At 39.0% G+C, this 23,229-nt stretch overlaps 2 protein-coding genes across 4 annotated transcripts in view; one reads left to right on the forward strand and one right to left on the reverse strand.

Moving 5' to 3' along the window:
• Positions 1 to 1,935: 1,935 nt before the first annotated feature.
• RNF141 (ring finger protein 141) lies at positions 1,936 to 15,611 on the forward strand. 2 transcript variants are annotated; one of them, XM_076344002.1, is made up of 6 exons: positions 1,936 to 2,012; positions 4,038 to 4,240; positions 6,329 to 6,437; positions 7,429 to 7,610; positions 10,884 to 10,991; positions 12,748 to 15,611. In XM_076344002.1, the coding sequence occupies exons 2-6, from the start codon at positions 4,056 to 4,058 to the stop codon at positions 12,896 to 12,898; spliced, it is 735 nt and encodes a 244-aa protein (XP_076200117.1). In that variant the 5' UTR covers positions 1,936 to 2,012; positions 4,038 to 4,055; the 3' UTR covers positions 12,899 to 15,611. The 2 variants fall into 2 exon arrangements, with proteins under 2 accessions (XP_076200117.1, XP_076200118.1); XM_076344003.1 differs by having other exon boundaries at positions 4,041 to 4,240.
• A 2,118-nt stretch (positions 15,612 to 17,729) lies between these two features.
• The window catches only part of AMPD3 (adenosine monophosphate deaminase 3), a 37,886-nt gene continuing 32,386 nt past the window's right edge, over positions 17,730 to 23,229 (reverse strand). For both annotated transcript variants that reach the window (XM_076344001.1, XM_076344000.1), the window contains exon 15: positions 17,730 to 22,463. In XM_076344001.1, the coding sequence (XP_076200116.1) occupies positions 22,287 to 22,463 (177 nt within the window). In that variant the 3' untranslated portion in view covers positions 17,730 to 22,286. The remainder of the gene's footprint in view (positions 22,464 to 23,229) is intronic.

The following is a 23,229-nucleotide window of genomic DNA, read 5'->3' on the forward strand; positions in this document are numbered from 1 at the left end:
AGAGATTAGAAATTACCTGTTTCTCTGTTCTTTTTACCACCACCACGACATAATGATCTGTCACTTCTCTTACTCTCCTACTAATATCACCTCTATTCCACAGGTATCAACTTCCTTTTCTCTCAGATTGCCTCATTCACACCTAAAGAAATTCAGAAAATTGTTCTCTAGTTCCACTCAGGCTGGAAGTTGGTTGCTTCTGTTTTAGACCTAACTAAGGGCTTTTTTTCCCCCAAGGTGTTTACTTTCTAAAAAAACTGTATTAGTTGATATAGTAAGATATTGCCTTAACCTATAAAAGTCTTGTTTTATAGGATAGCTTTCATCCTGACCTTCACACTGACACGTGGCCAATGCACATAATTTGATCTGCCCCTCCTTTCCATTACACAATTTATGCCAACACTACAAAGGCTAAAAGGAACCTGTTACACTGTTCTGTATGTAATGAAAACTAGCTATAAGTACTAATCAACAAGTACTGTATTTAATATTGTCTGTATATAATAAGTACTACTGAGTCACATTAAAATTAGAAAGTACAAAAGGTTCTTGCTCTTTGTTTCATAGAATTGCAAGGGATGTACCACTACAAAGCAAACAGGAAACATTTATTTAAGTTCTAGGCAGAAAGTGTCAAAAACCCAAACCCTTAACTGGTAGTAGCAGAAACTTAAGAAAAATTCTTCATATGTTTCTGACTTTTCTCAAGGGTTGTGCTTTTTTTTATGAGACATTCTCAACAGCTGTGAAGTTCCTTGATGTCTCAGAAATTGCATTATGCTCAAGTATCTTGGACAAATAATTCATTCCACCTAGCAGGAGACTACAGTTTGTATTAGTCATTTGACAGTAACACTACTTGGATTCCCACACTGAGGCTACAGATGTTTGCTGACCTTAGGCGAAAGGGGTGGTTGGCCTGCAGGAAATACAGCAAGGTTCCCAGTCCAGCCCAATCCCTGTCTGGAATACAGGGGTGCCTTTATCGTGGGAAGTACGTGTGTCTATGTGTGAACAGAAGCGGGCAGGAAGGGGAAGTACTACTCCTTTTCTCCTCTTTAAATTAAAAAAAAACCCCAAAACCTCTAGAATTAAACCTTGAAGCATCAGGATGTGAATGACCTAGAGGATGTTCTAGGATTTCTGTTCCTAAATGGCTTGTTATCATTTATGGGTGTTGTTCTTTTTTTTTTGTAAAAGGGTCAGTGAGCACTGACCTGTACCACACACATCCGACTCCCACATCCTCCACGCAGACCGGGGTGCTCTCTTCCCCCTCGCCCCTAGCTGTTCTGGCAGGGTGGGGGGGTGTTTTGCAGTAGCAGTCGCTGGCCTGTGATGATCTCACCACGGCAGGCACTCAGACTCCATTAAGTATAATTTAAATTGCTATTTGTTAGAGCTAATAGAAAACAGAGAATAGCATAGGTAGTCTTACGTCCCTTCAGACGCTGGGAAACCTGAGCTGTGCAGCATTGAGTGGGCATCTGCTGAGGGTGCAGCAAGGCCCGCCTGAGGAAAAGTTACCCCATTTTGGTCATTCAAGCTATTACGGAATTTTTCTTAAAAGAAGACAACACCATACACCACTGCTACTGCAGAGCAGAAAGGATATTCAGGCGGGGCCTGCCCCGCTCAACTGTAAGGCGATCGTCGACTCCCCCGTGTGCAACGGTCTTCCAGCCCGGATCACTACCAGCTGGGGGCGGCGCCGGGCCGCGCAGCGTCGTGGGCGACGAGGAAGGCTGGCGGCGGCTCCGGCGGCGCCGCCTCTCCCCCGCCGGCCCGCCCCCGTCCCGGTCCCGGCGGTGGCGCCGCGGGCCCTGCGGGGCGGGCCCGGCGTCCGCCGCGTCCTGGCAACAGCGCGAGCCGCGCGCTGGCGTCACCGAGCCGCGCCGGGAGCCGTCACCGCCCCTGCGCCTGCGCCGCTCGCCGACTGCCGGGGCGCGCGGGGGAGCGGCCCCGCTCCGGTCCCCGTCGGGAGGCGAGCAGGATGCCGGGGCGCTGGGGTGAGGTTGCTGGCGGGGCCCTCCGTCCGAGGCCCCTCGGGGGCTGGCGCGCGGCCCGCAGTCACGGCGCCCTGGGGGGAGCGCGAGGCTCGGGCCCGGGAAGCCGTTGGGTGCGGGCGCCCCGAGCCAAGCCCGGTCGCTGCCCCGAGCGGGGCCTCGCCGCCGCGTCCGTCGGGGCGGGAAGGGTCGAGCGGCGGTTACCCCCGGGCGCGGCGGCCAGGAGGAAACGGCGAGGGGCGGGGGAGCGGACGGCGCCCAGCCCTGCCCCGCCCCGCCGCGCCGGGCGGCGCGGGCGTGACGCAGCCGGACTGGTGCGCGCGCGGCCTGTCTGGAGCCCGGCCGTTGAGTACGGTTAAACGGTCAAGTGAAAGCAGCTGCTGTGCCCTGGCCGTTGGGGGCTGGCGGCTGCGCGCTGCTCCTCGTCGGCTCGTTTCGGAGAGGCCGGAACGGGAGAAGGCTGGTGGTACACCTGATTTATCTGCGTGTAGTTTTGTGTGTTTCTGATCTTGAAGAATATGCGAAAGGAGACACTCGTGCAAACATCTTCGCGGGGATTTTTTTGCCCAAGCTTTTCTGTGATACGATCTTAACGTTGTTAGTTCAGTAGGCTGATACGCGGCACTGTGCTTCCTCAGGAAGACTGCATTTCAGCTAGAGGGAGCACACAAAAACTGGAAGATAGGGGATAGGCTGTGTTTGAAGGGTGAAGGGTTATCCTGTTGAGAGGTTGTGCCTCAAGTGTATCTTCTGGGTGTGTGCTTGCCAAATGCAAGGCCTAGATAGTGGAAGAGGAGATGATTGGCGGGTAATTTGGAAGGAGAAAAGCAACTTGAGTGGGAACACATCTGTCAGAATAGAAATCGGTCAAAATCCAAACATGAAATTGGAAGTTTATTCTCTTGTGTGGAATACCAGAATAGTTCATAGAATGCTCTGATATGAACTCACTTTGTGTGCTGTGTTTTTCTTACACCATGGCAAGATCTTGACAGCTGTAGACCATGTTCCTGGGCAGTCTTATGCCCAAATGCAGCTATACGCACGTGCAGGATAAAGTTCTGTTTTTCTGTGATGTCTCTCATAAGGTGTTTGTAATGCACCTAGTATCAGATTATTCTATATTTAAGTTAAGGTTAATATTCTGCAATTAGCTTGCCATTGCAGACCTCAACCTGTAGCAGTCTTAAAAGGGCATGAAACTGCTGGTTAGCGTTAGAAGTGACGAACTCTGTACAGGTAGAATTAGTTTGCATGCCTCTGCTATTTCAAGACAAAGAGCAAAGAGAAATTTTGGGGGAATGTCAAATGAGAGGGATCAAGGGGAGGAAATGGATAAAGACTCTGAATCGGAAGGCATAGGGTAGATCCTTATGCAGACTTTTGGGGAAGAAGATACAAGTGTAAAGGAAAGGTGAAGTAAGTTGAACTTGGAGAGGTTTGAGCAAGTCAGTTCTGTAATACATCCTGAAGTTGAGTGTTCTGTGCAGATAGGGGGATTTCTAAATTGGTTTATACTGATGTGGATTCCTTGGCTTACCAGTTTAAAAATGCTGTGAGAGTTCTTTTGATCTGCCAATGTCAGCCTGATGTAAGAAAACTAATTCCTAATGTAATGTCTGTGTATAGACATACAGATGCTTATTTGTAGATATTCTTTCACATGCACAAATATTTAGGAAAAACAAAGATTGTCATAAATTACCATCATCATCTTGAGATTTGCTTTTCCATTCCATTGGATGTATTTATATGTGTGTGTTGGAGCTGCTGAAAAATCTGCGTGAAAAATTATCTCTTATTTAATACAAGTATTGCTATAAGCAATATAATACATTTTTCATTAATTGTTAATGCTACAGTCCAGTCTATTCTAAGTGTTCTGCTTGTTTCTGATTTGACTGTTCAAGTTGTGTTACTGTAGAATAATTAGACTGGTTAGTGGGTAGCTAAACTCTTACACTAAAAGAAAATGAGGGAGTAGCCATTCATAAACCACACAAATGTAACTCTGTCAAATATTTTTAGCAGAGACTCTACAAGTGAATGAGAGCTTCTTTCTGTGGAACTGAGGTGAAGAACTTCGCCATGGGTCAACAAATTTCAAACCACACACAAACTGTAATTAACAAGTTGCCAGAAAAAGTAGCAAAGCATGCCTCTTTGGTTCAAGAAAGTGGTTTCCTAACGTATGAAGAGTTTCTGGGAAGAGTAGCTGAACTTAATGATGTGTAAGCCTTACTTTGTTTCCTTCTTTTTTTCATTCTTTACAGAGACCTTGTATGCAATGTATTCTCCTGTGCTGGCTAAGCCAGAACTAGCCATCTGGTTTTGAAATTTCCTTCAGTTCTTAAAATTTCTATAATGGTTGTAATTACACTTCAAAAACAAAGCCATTTCTCCTCCTTAAATTCACTTTTCTCCAATATTCTTCTTCCAGCAAGCATTGCTTCTCTCTTAGAACTTCACAAGAGGTAGATGTTCAGCAGTATGTTTTTGTTAGTGTTACCTGTCTCCCTTACTCTTCCCCCCTCCACCAACCACCTAAAGATGCAGTGCTGCTTCCTCTCTGCCCGTCACTTTTGGTAGGTGTTGTGGTTTAACCTCAGTTGGCAACTGAGCACCACACAGCCGCTCGCTCGCTCCTCCCCCCCACCCCCTCCCCGGTGGGATGGGGGAGAGAATCGGAAGAGTAGAAGTGAGAAAAACTCGTGGGTTGAGATAAAAACAGTTTAATAATTGAAATAAAATAATAATAATAACAATAATTATAATAATGTAATAATAATAATGTAAAAATAATAATACACAAAGCAAGTGATGCACAGTGCAATTGCTCACCATCTGCTGACCAAAGCCCAGCCAGTCCCCGAGCAGCAGCCCCCCCGGCCAGCTTTCCCCAGTTTATGTACTGAGCATGACGTCACGTGGTATGGAATGTTTCTTTGGCCAGTTTGGCTGTGCCCCCTCCCAGCTTCTTGTGCACCTCCAGCCTTCTCAGTCGGTAGAGCATGGGAAGCTGAAAAGTCCTTGGCTAGTGCAAGCACTACTTAGCAACAACTAAAACATCGGTGTGTTATCAACATTGTTCTCCTCCTAAATCCAAAACACAGCACTGTACCAGCTACTAGAAAGGAAATTAACTCTATCCCTGCCAAAACCAGGACAGTAGGAAGTAACAATATGAGCCCTATAAGGTACAGCTACACTAGGAGGGTAGTACCTGAGACAGAACTGTTTGTGACCATCTCTCCCACCTCTGTGGACATGCGATGCTGTTCCCCATTAAAGATGAGATGTGCCTTACTATTTGAATCCAGTGACCAAGATAATCCCAAACAAAAGGCTGCATAAGTAAGATTTTTCATAGCCTGCCTTTTGTTTGACTGATACGTGGACAGTAAAAAGAAATGAACAAAGAAGCAGAGTTGTCATTTTCACTCAGTATTTATGGTATAAAATTATATGAAGTGGAAACATACACGCTGAAAAGGGGCTTTGTAGTGTGTGGCTTTTGGTAGTGTTTGATGTTTAATGTGAATTTGTATTCAGTTTAGAAATTGTCTTGTACAGTGTCATACTCTTATGAATGACCTTCAAGAACAGATAGCTGTCTTCTGGGTAGACGCATAAATAGATTTTGAAGAACATTCCCTTATGCTTTGCCTGAGAATCTAAGCATATCTCAGTATAATTAACTCCAAAATATCATTGTTATTCAAGGTTTTTTTATTTCTTTACAGTGTTTACTTCAGCCTGAAAGTAACATAGCTTGCTCTGATTCTTATGGAATAGACCTTTGTGTCTGTGTTCCATTAGGAAAAAAAAAAACAAAACACCACACCAAAAATCTCAGGGTCACCTGAAGCTTTGACCTGACTGCTTCATTATTAATATATACTAACAAAAATATACCTCACCTGCATGTGTTGGTACTTGCATGCTTTTTTTACATATGTGGTAGGGAAATAACCTTTTTAGATTAGACCACAAGATTGTATGATTACCGTAATAAACAGTGAAAGTATATATAAATTAAAATGTCTGTAAAGGACACTTGCTGATGCTGGATCAAAAGACTTGCACATCATTTTCCGAAATTTACCGTGCAATTTAAAGTGAAATGGATTGTGTATTTTATATTTAATGACATGCTAAGAAGGTCATTACTCTTTAATTTCATGTCTCTGGGCAGTATTGATAAAATTTCTTTAAGGATAAAGATCACATAGGTGAACCATAAATAATATCACAGTGACTGAGGTTGCTGATCTCTGCATGCCTAGCAGTGATGTAAAACTGATGTTTCTTTATTTCAGTACAGCAAAATTGGCTTCTGGACAAGACAAACATCTGTTATTTGAAGTGCAGCCTGGTTCTGATTCTTCTGCTTTCTGGAAGGTGGTCGTTCGGATAATATGTACTAAAGTAAGATTGTTGAAAATTTTAACTTGGTGGCGTTTGTGTGTACAGATGTTTGAGGACTGTCACCTTTACTGGTAAAATCCAACACCTGCTACATACATTTTGAGTACATATTTTGATACAGATGATGTATTCAAGGATACTATTTGAGATAAATCAAGTTTCTGCAAAAAGCAGGTTAACAAAAACATTTTCATAACTAAGTTTAAAGGAATGATATCTTCCAATGGAACACTTACAGCTCATTAATTACGAATTCAGATGATTTGTTAGGTCAAGTCATGGTAATCAAATAGTACAACAAACTGGGAACTACATAGTTTGATAGTAGTAGAAGTTAGTCAGCAATTCCAAGCATTATTAGTTGAGCTAGTATAACTATATATATTCTGATTCCTTAGAAAACCAGTCTAGAAGTTAAATATTTAATTTAGTTTGAAGACCATGACAAAACTTACTAAGTTTGCTCTTTCTAATGAGGAGATTTTTCCCCTCTGTATCCTATCAAGTAACATCCTTAAACAATCGTGAATCCACTGAGCAATCCTAACATGCAGTTTCAACCAAGCCAACTCTCAAACTTTGTTTGAAACTAACAGTTTGTAATTTTCTGTTTGCTCTTAGTTTTCATTAAGGCAGCCATCACTGTAGGCTATTTTAAGTTCAAATATGAAATGACTGATTATTCTGTTCTTTGTTCTAAGTTTAGCCCAGATTTTTAGGCGTTAGGTCCCTACTCGCAACTTAATCCATTTGAGTAGTGATGGTAACTGTCTTGTCCTAAAAATGTAGTCCTAACTGTGGTATTCCTCATGATGAAACAGCTGTGTTTGCAGGTGTTAACTCTTACTGAAGCAGACTGCAATTTGCTAACATAGTGATGGACACTTGGGAAGGTGGCTACTGCCATGAGAATTGCAGTGCATTAAAAGAATTTTGAGCAATGTCAAGTAAAAATCTGATATGTAATTGTAAACAATTCTTATATCTTAAGATAAATAAAACAAGCGGCATCGTGGAAGCTTCCAGAATCTTGAACTTGTATCAGTTCATTCAACTTTATAAAGACATCACCAGTCAAGCAGCAGGAGTTCTTGCACAGAGTGGTACTTCTGAAGAAGCTGCTGAGAGTTTGATGTCTGTGTCATCCTGTCAGGCCAGCTTGTGGATGGGAAGGTACTTTGATATACTCTAGCTTCTGACCACGGTTACAACAAATATTTTGGAAGTTGTGTGTAAAACCTGCACTACAAACATCTAGTGATCAAAACTGCATGCTCCTGGCAGATGCAGACTTTGTATCATCACAAACATGAATAGCACACCTTCTCTTGTACCAAGAGAGCTGTGGTGTACTTGAGTGAATTCTGTTGGTGCTACCATACCTTAGCTTTCAGAACAATCATTTTAATGATCAGTCCTAATATAAACATGGTATATGTTGAATCTACCGGATAAGAAAACAGGAGGAAATGGAATCAGCTGCAGCTACAAATCTAGGGGGTTTGACAGTGTTTGTTTAAACAGATTTTGTTATTGTTCCACTTAAACTTTCTCTTCCTCTTTTACATTTTGGCATGTGAAAGTTTCCATCTGTTGCCACTAGAAATTCATTAATTATAGTAATAATATAACTTGTAAGACTGGAAAAATGTGAACTGTCTCACACATGTTGACATCCTGCTTTGTTAACTAGAGGAAAAACAAAAGACTGAGGTCAACACCTGGAATAACTTCAGTTCAAACTGAATGTAACAGCAAGAAGCTTGTCACCCTTTCCCTATGTGGAGATGTTGCTACCAATAATTCTTTACTTTTAACTTTCTGAATTAGTTCAGAGTTCTAACTCAGTTTTAAGTGAGGTAGAGATAGGTTTTACAAGAAAAAGTAGTAAATGATATAGTTCTCTATATCAATCAGTGAAGAGCTGGTAGCCAGGTATTTTAACAAAACAGGTCCCTGAGCTCATTAACTGTCTTTGGAATGTCACACTCTAGCTGTTAGAATGAGAAAGGGTTCGGCTATGTTGTCATTCTGTAGATAGAGCCCACTGGTTTTTGTAAGTCAGTGGGTTACAGAATGTGTTCTTTTCATTTAATTTCCTGTTTCTCTTGTTTGGGAGCAAATAATCTTAAATTATTGGCTGTTCTGAGTTATTAAAATGCTAGAATTAGGTAGCAAATTGTGAGCATGTTTGGGAAAGCGTATTTTCCTGCTCTTTCTCAATGATAGATGGTTGTACTAGAACACACATATATCTGGAAATGGCCTTTTACTTCAAACAAGCCAACCAAACAAAAAAACCCCAGATGCTTATGCAAAACAACTTCATGTATTGCTAAAGTCAATGACTTGATATAAGGTTTCTTAGGTGAGTTTCTTTTTCAATTTTCGACTTTGAGATGGGGGAGATGAGCATCCTTTGTGTTTGTAAACTTAATTGCTTGAGGTGGTATTAGTGACAAATAACAACGAAAAAAGAGTATACTTTTCTAATATGCTAGTAATATGCTGGAATTTAGTGAGCTGGTATTTTCCAATTGTATCTTATCCAAGTTTTTCAAGTCATTAAGAAAAATACAGGCTGAAGCACCTTCAAGTATTTTACACCGAGGAAATGTTCTGTTTGTTTTTCCGTGATATCCTCCCATTTGCCTAAATTCTTCTCACCTTTAGACATTTTCAGCTCTGCAAGAGCTAGCCGTCACTGTCCAAAAATAGCAAGTATTATCGGTTTCATTCTTCTTCTTATCTTAACTTCTTCCACTGGAATAATACCCCATTTCTCTAGAACATCCACTTCCTATTTGGAGCATTCCAAAATATCCGTAAGTGTTCTATGCTTTCTGATAGTGAAGAGACAAGCATTTTCTTAGTTTGTCACTTTTGTATTTTACCATTTCTTCAGAAACTTAGTCCAATAGCTAAATCTTAAGTTCCAGAAACTTTATAAATAGGGTACCTGTTTTAAGTATGATTGCTTGAATATACACCAGCAAATCTCAAAAATTGAGGTGTTATCAAAGGTTAGTACTCAAAGTTGCATGGTGGAGGGAAGTGAAAGGGAGCAAGTCCAAAGAACGTAGTGAGCTAATCAAAAGATAGGTTTTTTGGGAACGGTTGTCCTCACTGTATGTGAATCACCATCTGTAATTCTACAAAAAAAATCTCCTAGCATTCTAAAGTAATTTCTCAAAAAGCAAATTGAAAAGGAAACCCCAAGGACCTACTGAAGAATAAAACAAAAGCATGTTAATTGCTGTCCATTAGCTGGCTAGTCTGTACAGTTAAAAAATTACTTTGTATTTGACAAGCTCCCAAGACACCTAAGCAAAAGTGGTCTGGTCCATAGTCACAAAGGTGGTCTGTCTCTCCTGAAACGCCATTCTTTCTAGAATGCTACCTCTGTGCCCCAGGTCACAGAAGGGATTCTCAAACCAGGATTTTTGGAAAACCTAAAAAGTTCAGAACACTTACCTGGCTGTCTTGGAAGTGAGCCATAACTATAAAATTAGAGAACTTTACATGTCTAGTTGGGTCAGTGAAAGCTGAGGATTCTCTGTACCTTTTCACGCTTGAGAAGTTTTGATAATGCAGATATTTGAGATGCTACTGTTAGCTTTAGATACAGGTATCTATCATTTGGGGAAAAAAAAATGAAGACAGATAAAATGAAAATGCCTGTCCCAGGGATTGATCTAATTTTTGAACTCTTTTTTTTTTTTTTTTTTACTTTCTTCTCCACCCCCCACCCCCCAACAAGAACACCTAGAAGCTTAACTGGAAAAGGCATGGTAACAGTCAACTTGGGAGAGAGTCCTAATTTGAAGGAACAATCACGAGGAGTGTATTGCAAGCTAAAACCAGCCTTTTCATTCTAATTATCAGTTTAGCTCTTGGCATTTTGATGGCATGTGAAATTAGCGTACATGCATTCTAGTAGTGATCCTCTCAGCATGCATGTTTTTACCTAGGATATAAGCCAGTACACAGAAATTTGACAAAGTTCATTATGAAATAGTTCAGCCTGACACTCTGAAAGAAAGGCAGATTCTTCTCCTGCCTTTAATGTAAACAGTGTTTCTGTTCTTTTGCCCAGTCATGTGATATGTAACAGTTACAATTTCTCATGCTTCCTTGTTGATATGAAAAAGGATTTGTATAACTCTTTGCAACACCAAAAGCACCACATGACACAAAAAATAAATGCATATTCTAACTTAGTTTAGTTCATTTACTGCTGTTTGTTGGTAGCTTGAGGCTATGTCTGCTGACATAGGCTGGGATGATGTAACTAGTCCATTCACATGTTCCTTGCAGATAAGCACAGGTGTTCCTTTCTGTCCATCACTCATTATTATGAAAAATGTAGTAACTAGCGTAGTTAATAGAGCATAAATATAAAACTTACTAGTTATCTGGGAGAAAATATTGTCTTCTCTTCTGCAGGGTTAAACAGTTGACAGATGAAGAGGAATGTTGCATCTGCATGGATGGGCGTGCTGATTTAATCTTGCCCTGTGCTCACAGTTTCTGCCAGAAATGCATTGATAAATGGTAATACATATTAAAGGATATTCATGATTTTATAGTATGTACTGGTTATCTGACATGTTTCAGTTTGGTCTGACAGATTCCTTAGTCCCATATAATTCAATGTCTGAAGATATTTGCAAGCTAATGTACATACGATAATGTATGTACATTGCAAGCTAATGTACATACATTAAGTAGCTTGAGTAAAATTAGACTGCAGCAGAAGGAAAGAAGGATTTCAGAATTTGTATACATTTTATGAAGAATTTCATTTTGGAAAAATATGTGAAGGTGCTTTTCAGCATTTGTTTTGTAATTTCTTACCTCTTTTTATTCGTGTAAAACTAAATTATTGTATGCTTGCTTGAAAACTAGGGAAGACGGTATATGCTGATGCTGGCTTGTTATGTTTTGCAATCTCATGAAAAGCTTCTTTTTAAGGAAAAAATCAATAGTTTGTAAGACTATGCAAATATGAAGGCAAGTTGGACTGTCTTACCACTTATTTGGGAAATAACTATCAGAGGGATTTTTTTCCATATATTATGCTTTCACTTGAAATAAATAGCATACAATTTACTAATTTAAATATATCAGACTTTTCCAGGAAAAGCTTTTTTCTCAATAGCAACGCCTTCAGATTTATGTATAACATATATCTTACAATATGTGTTCAGCTTCATAGCAAACTGAACAGCTCTTCAGCTTCTGCATCTGTCTGATACACCAGTTGTTTGAAAACTGAGAGAGAAAAATTGCTTTGTGGCAGAGCGTAGCTCTTTGACCATGCAAAAGACTTTACAAGGATTAGGCAGGTGTTCTGGCAGTCTCGCATTAGGTGACACAGATATTCTCAGTTAAAGGCTTTTTTTGACTAGTAATGCAAATGATCTTACATTTAAGTCACATAATTTGTGCATAAGAATTTGTTTTGTGGATTTTTCAAAGGCTTATCAAGGAAGTTATTCTAACAACACCATGCTCCCACAAGGAAAAAATGTAGTAAAAATCGCTGGATGTCAGAGTATAACTAGTCCTCTCTCTTTTCTGGGAAAATATTTTAACATCTATCAGCAATACAGGGCTTAGTTTAGCGACTGCGGTGGAGAGTGGACTATATTCTACTTTGGCTAATGAATCAGCTGAACTCTTAACTAAGTTCCAGTTATACCATTCTTTTTTTGGTATTCAGTTTTCAAGGTTCATCTTTTCTTAACCTAGGCATATAACAGAGGCTCCCAGCTCAGAAGCATAATTGTTTGGGACCCCTGAGTTAGTCGGTGGAAGGGGATGGGGCCCTGAGCGACCAATTCTAAACTTCAGTGGGCTGAGTGACCCAGGAAAAGGGTTCCTTTTTCTCTTTATATAGAAAGCTTATGGGGACTGGTTTCTGAAGTACCTCAGCTAAATATTTAAAGATAGGAAGAATTAATTTAGACCATGGATTTCCATTTAAACTTTCTGGACAGGTAGCTAGATGCATTCTATTTAACCTGAGCAAACTTGATTATGAGGAACATGACTCCAAATTTATCACTCAAATAATGGAGCTGCATTCAGAATTGTTGGCCCATCTTCCTCACAAAGAAAATGTGTATAAACAAACAAAAAAATATATAGGTGGTCTAATCCAGTTAACCTGATCATTCTTGAAGTTCTCACTGGGTTGCTTCTGGTTTTGGTTTGGGTTTTTTTGTTGTTTGGGGGATCTTTTGGCTTTTTTTGGCCAGGAAGAGACCATCAATGAAAAATACTCATTTCTCTGGCTTCCTAACAGGAGTGATCGTCACAGAAGCTGTCCTGTCTGCCGTCGGCAAGTGACTGGGGCAAGCGATTCTTGGGTGGTCTCGGATGCACCTACAGAAGATGATATCGCTACTTATATACTTAACATGGTAGATGAGGCGGGCCAGCCTCACAGACCCTGACACTGGCTAACAAGCTGATAATAGCAGAAGCACTTGAAGCTTTCGTTTTCACGAACGTCTGTTTTTACCTCTTGTTGCCGTTCTTCCACAGTCTGTCTTTTACTTCTCTTCTTGGCTGCTGTGAATCTACGCTGCTCTTTTAAAACACAGGGTATATGAGCCAGTGTATGTGTGTGCAGTCTTAATTATTAATCTGCACTTTCAGTAAACTCTTTGATCATTAACAAAGTTTATTTTAAAAACAACTTTTGATATTAACTAACAGTTCGACTACTAGATGAAGCGATTTATAACAGCACAACTACAACTGCTAACTGCTGTTTGAACATCACAGTGTACTGCTACGGAAGGTGAACCGTGTCAGATGGCTTGACCTCACAGTTCTTATCCTTAAAAGCAGTCCCTTTTCGTTTCATGGCAAATGTGAATAAAGATGATGAGTTAGCACTAGTGGTTATTAATTTGAAATTTTAATGCTGAAACCTGAAGATGTCCCACTGACTGTTCTTCAGTAGCCAGTTATTGCTGCTTTTAGTGTTCACAGATCTGATTTCAATCTGATCTGTTACGAGTTTTAGTGTTAATTATTTTAAACCTGTTTTGGAGAGTGTAGGCAGCTTTGTAAATGTACTTGTGCACTTCCCTTTATTCTTCTAACAAGATTTCTCTCTTCGAATATTTTTTTAAATATGATACTTAGCATAGTCTTATTAGTGTAGAAACATTAAACAGTTTCATACACAATCCTAAAAAAAGTAAATCGGTTTCTTTATGGTTTTTTTGATCAAGAACAGCCAAAATTATTTTTAAACATTAGGCATATCTGAAGAGAATGACTTTATTCGAATTAGCAGTTAAGGTGTAGTTTAGTCTGATGCTGTGGTTTTATCTGCTTCTCTTGAGTTTTTGAAGTGATGAAATCAGAGTTATAAGGTATACTAAGGGTTACGAGGTGATAATCTAAGTAAGGGTGCTGTGCTTTTATCTACAAGTGCAATATGCTTTTATGTAGCAGAGAGAAACTTCTACTTTAATAATGTTGCTTGCAGCGAGATGTGCATGTGACAACTTGGGAAAAGGGATATCACAACTGGAGCGCAACAGTGTATTTCTGTGTCCAGCAGAGTAAAATCTTCAAAGAGCTGAGTTTAGACAGTCTAAAATTGTTAGTATTCAGGGAACCCATCTTAAGCCTCTTTTGCATAAATAGTGTTACGGAACTCAACTGCTATTGTAGAGAATTAATTAATGATTTTTTTTTTTAAGTATCTATTAACAAATACTACTCTTTTAACTTGAGGCTATTGAGTGGGAAATATCAAGTGTAGCATTTGAGGGAATATCAGCGTAAATCTTAAGTACTGTAAGACTGCATTTTTAATTACCCTACTTGTTAAAATTCAGTAACGCCATAAGGCTAAGGCCTTTTGTCACAGACAGGTTCTGAACTAAAAGGCGTGTGCACACGTAGATATGCACATTTGGGTTATTTTTCTTAATTGGCTACAGAATAATTTAATTCCGTTGGGGACCAGATCTTGGGAATTTCTCTATTATACTTCCATTTGTTAAGGAACATGCATAGCATATGGCACCCATTTGAGCTTGGCTTATGGCATAGTTGTCAAATTTATCATAGACATTAAGACAGATAAGCAACGTACTCTTCTTGTGTATATCATCTAAAAGCCAGTATGGCTTAGTGTGTAAATCTGTATTTAACTATTGAAAAATCCATTTCTGAATGTATATAGCTTAAAACTAATTTTTTTCCTTTGTTAATCCTTTGATATCAATGAGATGTTCTTCAGAAAATGTATGGACTGTTCGGTTGCATAAAGGCAGTTATTATTTGGGCTGAAAATTGTTAATGGTCAGGGATTTTGCACTGAAATATTTGCAAATATTCCTAATCACACACCAGTCTGGCTTCTTTTTGCTTTTTAAGCTTGCATTAGTCCATGTTCAGAACATTAAAAGAACCTTTGAATTTTTTAAACTTTTTATATCACTGGAACAGAAAGAGCATCTAAATTAAAGCTTCAAGCTAACTTTATTTTTCAAGTATTTCAAGAATTATACTTCTGAACTGAGATTTTATAAGTTGACTTTCTGCTGAGAACTTACATGAATTTCTTAAAATGTAATTTTGTAATGATGCAAACAGGTTGTTAATTGCAGCTTAATGACACTTGCAATTACAATGTAAACTAATGCAAAAATTATTTAAATAGTGAAAAAGTGAACTTTGTATTCTGTACAGCTTTTTTTAATTAAGTTGCTGTAATTCACACTGCTCTGATGTAGGTACTGTAATGTGTGCCTTGTAAAATATATGTACTGTATGTTATATGGGATAATAGGTACATTAACACTGAAAAACTAGTAATTTGGTCCTGGTTGGTATTACCTGGTCTGAAGTGCTTAGCTGAAGTTTAGCAAACAATTTTGGAAAAGGAATCCCATTGGCAGGGACATGGCAATGGGTTCCAGAAGCTAGACCTTGAAAATGTGAATTACTACGAATAGCTGTTGGTGGGGGGCATTAGAACAAACTAAACTTTCTTGTGTTAAGTGAAGATTTCTTACAGGTTTAATGTGAAATTGTAATTTAAACATTATAGATTGTATTAATAGCTAAGGACATTCCAGTATATTAAACTTTGTGTATGAATTGTGCAATAAAGTTACTTTGGAAGAAATGTCAAAGTTCTTTTAAGCTTAAGGAATCTCTTGGCTTTAATACCACAAAAGTCTGAAAACTGAATTTTAATCTAAATACAATTCCTTTGTACAGGTGGTGTGGTTAAAAGTATGCCATTAGGAGTCAGATGTCTCTTAAACTTTGAAGTGTGATATTAACAAGGTAGCTGAAATGCAGCTCTGCAAGAAAGACTCACTGATTCTTTTATTTTTCGTTTGTCAGAATAAATAGATTGGAACATTCTGCAGTGATGGGAAAAATTAAACAAACAACTCTACTTCTTAAAAGGACAGCGTTGAGGAGCAGATTTCTTTGGGGAAAGGATTTTTTTTTTTTTTCTTCAGAGAAGTGTGATTTACTTTTTCCCCAAGTTATTCCGTCATGCTTCTGATAGTATTTTAAAGCTTAAGAATGCTAAGGCTTGGAGTATTCTTTCTTCTCAGATTTTTCCTGGTTTTTAATAAGAATTGAAGTATATAATTAATGTAACTGTTTCCTCTGTCTAGTTACTTGGTTTATCTGTTTGGATCTTTCAAAGCCAAGTGAGAAATGGGAGAGGAATTCATTAACAGATCAGGAAATTAAAATTGGAAAACTTAGAAGTTGACGGACACACCAGGAGGTAGGTGTACTTGAGGAATTAACAAATGTTTATATTTTCTAGGTTTCAAGTTTAGACACCATATTAATGTAATGTGCATGGGTTTTTTAGTGGGAAATGGCATATTTAACTTCTACCTTTCCTTTAAAGAGAATTCTGTATATAATTATAAAGGTTTTCTAATCCATACTCATTCCAGTTCTGGAAACGGAAGGCAACCAGTGAGATCTGTGTGCTGTAGGTTTGAACTGAACTGTTAAATTCCACCCTGCGTAGCTGCATGTGCCAAATGCACTATTTTTAGAAGGAACATCTTAGCTATGGTTCTTTTGTGCTTTGCGTCCTGCTGAATCCTGGAACAGTAGCCTCCTCAGGGAGCCTTAAAGATGCTTGATGTAAGTGGGAGCTGTATGCTAACCTGTCTGGCCTTAATTCTTGACACTGCATATACGTAAGTCTTTAATTTTGTATCCACTAAATACACATGCTCTGTAATGGAAGTAATTATATTGTGACTACTATTCCAGTAATGAATTACTTTCTTTGTTAAACCACTCTTGAAGATAACTTACCATAAGGTTTTAGCCTCACCTGTTTTAAGTGGGTGAATGGAATTCCGCTTTCTTTGTAAGTGTCTTAAAAATTAGTAATTTCAAAGCTGAATTTTTTTGAATTGTCATTTCTTTAGATGTTTGGTTCTAAGGCCTAGAATTTATCATATGGCAACATCTCCAAAGACTGAACGTTCTTTTCCTGTTGCTATGTGTATCTGAAATTAACCTGAATGGGACAGCGTTCTTTTCCAGTACCTGCAGTGTACAATCACCAGATAGCGTGTTTTGCTGTGACCTAGCCATGTTCCAATTAATGTTATGTCTGTGAGGGATCTGACAACACATTCTACTTTTGTATCTGAGCTGTCAAGATGTTAATTAGCAGATGATTGCTTACGTATTGCTTACCTCACTAACCTAACTATTGAGGTTAAAACATTAAACACTGGGTGTGGGTTTTGTAGGCCTGAAATTAAAAAAAATTTGAGTTTTGTGAACTTGGATGGAACTTTGCCCAGTGTAAGTAAGTCTGGTGGAATGAAGAATACTATCCAACAGGTAATTGTTCAAAGCGCTATTTAAAAATAGAAGGTGTTTGATGAATTAAGCTTAAATTAGTCAGAAACCTGCCCTTCTGGAATTTGATTGTATGTGGAACCGGGTAGGGTTCTGATACCACAGTCTGTGCTTCTATGCTAATGTGATTCCAACCCACTTTAATAGACCTTCCAAAAATATTTTTGATGTGAGGTGGTACCCATGAGTCATGGTTAATGATTAATGAATTAGCTGTGTTGGTGTCTCACTATTATATATACTATTGTCTATGCTGCTTAGCATTGATACTTAGTGCTTTGAGAGGTATGGGGGAGAAATACACATTCTTCAGTTACAGGTGAATCTGTACTCTTGTGCTTCGTGAGTGCTTGCTTGTGTACAGAAATAAAGGGTTTGTATACAGAAAGAGACACGTTTTAATCTTCATCTAAGAATCTTTATTACATTTCCTACTGAAGAAAGTAATTTGTGTTAAACCTTTTTCCTCAAAAGTCATCTTGACTGTAGCAGAATGTCTATGTTGGTATCAACTATTTATTCCAATTTGTCACTTGTTGGCTTCTTAGTTGTATTCTTTTTGTCAGATAAAGCTGTTCTGTGTACTGCTTAAATTGTTTCAACTGTGAGTGTCAGAACTGCTTTCCTGCTCCCAAATTCAGGTGTTTTGACTCTCAGTTTAATACCAAGATGTGGCTCCAGGATCAGAAGAGGTGCTGCATGCCCCACCCTGATGCCCAGTTTGGACGAGCAGGGAACAAGGGCGCCAAGAGACAGTGGGGGCAGCCCTGCAAAACAATTGCACTTCAGGACTTAATGCCAGGTCTTCTGTTGGCACAAATCAGAGTAGTTGGTTTCCATTAACGCTGAATTGCTTTAAGTCAGCTAAGCTTTTAACTCCTCATCTTTATCTCCACTGGTTTCTTTTTTCCAGTTTTCATGCTGTGGTAGTCCTTAATTTTGGTTTAGTCTTCTGTACTGCTAACAGTTTAATTGCATAAGTTTTTAGTTCTACTTAAATGAGCGGCTACAATTTTATTGAGAGGTATACACACACAAAACCCCTAACCATATTCTTTTATAATTTATTTATTAGTGTAATGTTTAATGCTTCCACAAGAGGCAAAAGATAAACATCATTTAACCCAGGCACAGAAAGAAAAAGCAGTTTTTACAGACATCCCTCCCCCCGACCTTTTTCAGATTTAGATTACAACTAGGCAAATAGAACAGAAAGGTTTAGCCACAAGGAAAGAACAATGATATGAGAAGGTAAGGTGCTCTGGGGTGAGAAAGAAAATTGTATAATCCAGTGGCAGCACAAATGCCTTAAGTTTACTAAAGTAACAGAATGGAAGAGCGTCACTAGAAATTGTTCCAATAGATATGTTGTAAACACCAAATAACCATTTTAGGTGAAAGTATAAAATGCTCTGAGCTAACAGATTTAAGGAAGTCTTGAATAATGTTTGAACATTATTTGAACACCAAGGAAATGATGAGAAAATAGAATATTCTCCCATTCTGAAGCAACACCCGCCCCAATCACCACCTGCAATGTTCTTCTAGTCCCTTTCTGTTTGAGTAAAACACAAGCTGTGGTGTAACCAGGTTTGATCTCAACACTGTCGGGGGGGAATCAGCAACTGCCCTGTCTTGCATTTGAGTAAATGTGTACAATAGTAATTCAGATGTCAGTAACACTTCAACACTGGGTCTGCCCTTCGTTACATACATATCCTAAGACTGCAAGGTTATTTTGAACAGCCATACATTAGAACAAAAGCGCAACTTTAGAAAAAGAGAAGAAGCTGAAGTTTAAGAACTGAACTTGAGAATCAGTAACTTTTGCCTAATTAAAAGATGACCAAAAGAAATGTAGTAGTGGGAGCTTGAAAGGATGTCGGTTTGTTTCCCTAAATGTAACACTATTAGCTCAAGTTATCCTTAAAAGCAGCACACAAGGAAGCACAGAAAGAGAACTTGTGGTCATGGCCACTTGTGGGTTATTGTTATTATTATCAAAATCCTGATTACTGTCCGTTAACTGAACATTCAAATCCAGTTTGGGTTTTTTTCTTTAATAAGAGCTACAGACATATTAGAACCTGATGCGTTTGAGGTAAGGAAAGCTGAAAAGGTATTAAACATACACGGATTTGGTATATTATTAAGAAAACTAAATAAGAAATTTAAGTGACAACAAAAGCAGCACTAACAGCAATCTTCAGGTGAAACAACCCAAGTAAAGCAATGTTTATCAGGTGAAAATACTTACAATTTAAGTTCTTCAAACCAAGCATGTTGCTTATTTAGCCTGGACATAGATGCTTTGCTCAGGTAAATTATGTTATGTTGATAACAACTTATTAGTAAGTTGTACTAATGAAAACAAGATGTCTGCATTTTATGCAGCTAAAAATGCTCCAACCACTGTTTTCAGACTTCATCCTAAGGAAATTACACTTGCCAATCCTGATAATGCATTATATGAGCTGCTGAAGTTTCTAACAGTGAGGCCAGTAGGCATTGTTGACTAATAGCTTTGGACAATTTTATTATCGTACAGTTGAACAGTGTAGGCGTAGCACAGTTTCGCACAATTTTTAGCTGCACAAGGAATACAAAATCTGGCACTAGTTGAACACTGCAGACATTAGGCTAGGTCGCTGAAGAGCTAAAGTCAAGCCTCCCACCACCTGTCTGCAACCATATTGTGGATGAAGAATGTCTGCAATCACTGCAGCTCCCTATGCATCACACTGGCAAACTGTAATGGTGACTGGATGGCCAGAACTCTACTCCTGTGCCTCGGTCTCCCTCGGGGCAGCCTTACTTCCAGGCTGCTTCCTAAGGGTCTTTAGGTTTAATCTCTCTTACAGGGCTGCACAGCTATAGGAGGTGATAGGGAATTCCTCCTTCCCTTACTTTAGTGCCATTTCCCTGCAATCACCGTTCAGGACAGCAGGTATGTTAAAAAAGTGTCCTTGTAGGTATTGCTTTGAACTGCCACAGCCTGAGGAGACAGTGTATGTCTTCAATGCATATATACATTTATGCCATTAATGACTTGTTTGGTACTGGTGATGTCATCACTGCTACTTCTGGCTGCCTTTACAAGGGAAAGTGAGACCTGATCAGCTCTTGAAAGGAAGGATGTAGGTGCCCAAGCCCCAGGAGAGGGGCCTAGCCTAAGAAATACAAGTGGCACAAGGTATCTGATGTAGTAAAACATGCAGGGTTCTAGGTCTAGTGAGGCTCAATTGGCTAGTATTCATTATTTGCTTTTTATGCATTAATTCTGAATTACTGTTCTAAGATGCCTAACTTCCCTATGTATTATATTAGATACCCAGGTCTCTGTAGGCTCAATAGCTTAGGGACTATAGGCCTTCAAATTAAGTAGCGTAATGTTGGACTTACAGGCATCAACATCCTCTGCTGCCCCTAGCCTCGAGTCTTTTTTATAGAATCATAGAGTGGTTTGGGTTGGAAGGGACCTCTAAAGGTCATCGAGTCCAACCCCCCTGCCGTGGGCAGGGACTTCTTCAGCTAGAGCAGGTTGCTCAGAGCCCCCTCCAACCTGACCTTGAATGTTTCCAGGGATGGGGCATCCACCACCTCTCTGGGCAACCTGTGCCAGTGTTTCACCACCCTCAGCGTAAAACATTTCTTCCTTCTATCTAGTCTAAATCTACCCCCCTTTAGTTTAAAGCCATTCCCCCTTGTCCTGTCGCAACAGGCCCTGCTAAAAAGTGTGAAACTACATGCAGCTATATGCTAACATGCAGCTATATGCTATCATGTTATAACCTTTAATCCTTTCTGAATGAGTAGTACTGTGTCTTAAGAAGGATGATCAAATAGAAAAAAGATTGAAAGTGATAAATATTCCACTAGCTGTATTTTACTAGCCACTCCATCATAAATAAAATTTTAACATAACATGATTTGAAATGACATATTTCAAGTGGGCTAGCTTCTGTATAAATAGACTTCTTATTCAACTCTAACTGACTAAAATACAAACTAACACAAATGTGTAAAAAGATGTCAGAAGTAGGACCAGCACCCAGGTCTGGAGTTTCTACCACTGATTCATAAGAACACTTCCTTTGTTCAAGTAAAAAATTTCTCTTTACACGCAACCAAAATTATCTGCATAAATTTCTAAGTAATTTGAACTGGCACACCCACATATTCCCATTACAAAGCAATAAAAAAGTGTTCTCAACTTTCAAGGCAAAGTTTTCATGATATAATTAGATTCATTATTACAATGTACGATAGTGATGATTTTGACACCATGTGTTCTACTTACTAGATTAAAAAGCATTAATCTGCTCTTCTTCACAGACATCCTACATGACAACAGGAAGTAATTAATTAGTCATTAAACAGGACTACCGGACTTTGTTTTTTCTTGTTTTCTGGTATAACTGCTGAAACATTAAGATAAAAACCTGTGTCAGAACACCTTCCAGAATGAAAGGGTAGCCTCAAAATTATGCACCCCATACAAACTCCTAATGAATAAAGGGTTAAACTTAAAAGTGCTGAATGCCACGACCGCTACTGAGACTAGCAGGACAAAAACAGGTGCATGTATACTGTCAGCATCTGCAAAATCCTAAGGTGCATATCACAGATGCACTATGAATATTCTCTGTTGTTTTCCAAGCTACGATATATTCCACGGTTAAGACAGTATGAAACAAATATTACATGAGACTGAGTTTGCATTTAGTATTTACAGCAATCTTACAAAGCCTAATGTTTGTAGAAACTGATATTTTTGCAATGAGAAGAATGCAGTAAAAGATAACGGCAAACGCTGTTTACCTTCCATAGATACTCTATTTTTCTCTGTACTGTTCAGTTATGTCTTGGTAGCATCAAAGACAGATGATTCAATGTTAATTAGCATCTTACCCTGCTCAGGAGTGAAATGTTCTGGTTTCTTTGAGTTTGTAACTACTTTGACAGAGTAGAAATCTCTTCTGTTCTCATAGCATCAGACAGGAAACTAAGTTCATTGCACAGTGTCTCGTACCTGAAGGCCATCCGGATCTGTGCAACATTTGTCTTTCGAATGTCATTTCCCTCAGGCCCTTCTTTACAGTAATTCACCCCTAAGAATTTCTGTTTTTCCTGTGAACGGGATTAAAGGTAAAAATGAAGGAGTCAGTTCAACTGTTTTGATTTATTGTATAACTGAGTATTTGTTAGTTGAATGACTCCAGTGCAAGTGAAAAGAGCAGCTTCAACCAGCTGGCCACTGAACTTTACCTCAGAGTCTTAACCAGTTTTGGAGATTTTAGGGCCAAAGTTTATACATAAAATTACTCAGCGGTGCACTCAGTCTGGCTTGCTAAAACCCTTTGTGCTAGCGTTCAGTCTTCACTACTACATCTTTCATGTGAGAGGTCAAAAAGAGGCTTAGGTTTCTTTTGTTAGTTAAACGTGGCACAAGAGGAAAATTAGTAGTTGTCACAAGAGAACATTGGAAGAAACAACAGAATATACTTGCAAAAGCCCCTCCACATACCAGCTCCTTGAGAGGAAAGTTTGAAAGTGACATAGAAGAGAGGATGCTCTAAAATAAGTCCTAGAGAAAGCCATGGATGTATAGAATTTTACAGCCAAAAGGGAATTTATTGTAATCTGACTGCCTATCTAAACCAGAATATTTTCTGTAGTACTCCCTTCTAAGCAAAAACATGTCTTGCTTATGACAGGCAGTTTCTTTTTACTCAGTGCAAGACATGGTGTATAAAATTACTGGCAAAGGGATATCACCCAAGTAATTAAAGGTTTGGGACTGGAGGCAGAACTGAGTATAAAAGGGCACCTGGTCTTTCTGCATGTTTTGGGGATTCCAGAACAAAGCTAAATGAGGAAAAATGTAATGTTAATA

This window comes from Aptenodytes patagonicus, chromosome 7 (genome assembly GCF_965638725.1).
Source record: "Aptenodytes patagonicus chromosome 7, bAptPat1.pri.cur, whole genome shotgun sequence".
Classification (NCBI taxonomy): Eukaryota; Metazoa; Chordata; class Aves; order Sphenisciformes; family Spheniscidae; genus Aptenodytes; species Aptenodytes patagonicus.

Coding starts and splice junctions, on each gene's coding strand:
- RNF141 (XM_076344002.1), top strand. CDS start 4,056: ATGAGAGCTTCTTTCTGTGGAACTGAGGTGAAGAACTTCGCCATGGGT. Junction 4,241..6,328: donor GTAGCTGAACTTAATGATGT/GTAAGCCTTACT, acceptor TCTTTATTTCAG/TACAGCAAAATTGGCTTCTG. Junction 7,611..10,883: donor GCCAGCTTGTGGATGGGAAG/GTACTTTGATAT, acceptor TCTCTTCTGCAG/GGTTAAACAGTTGACAGATG.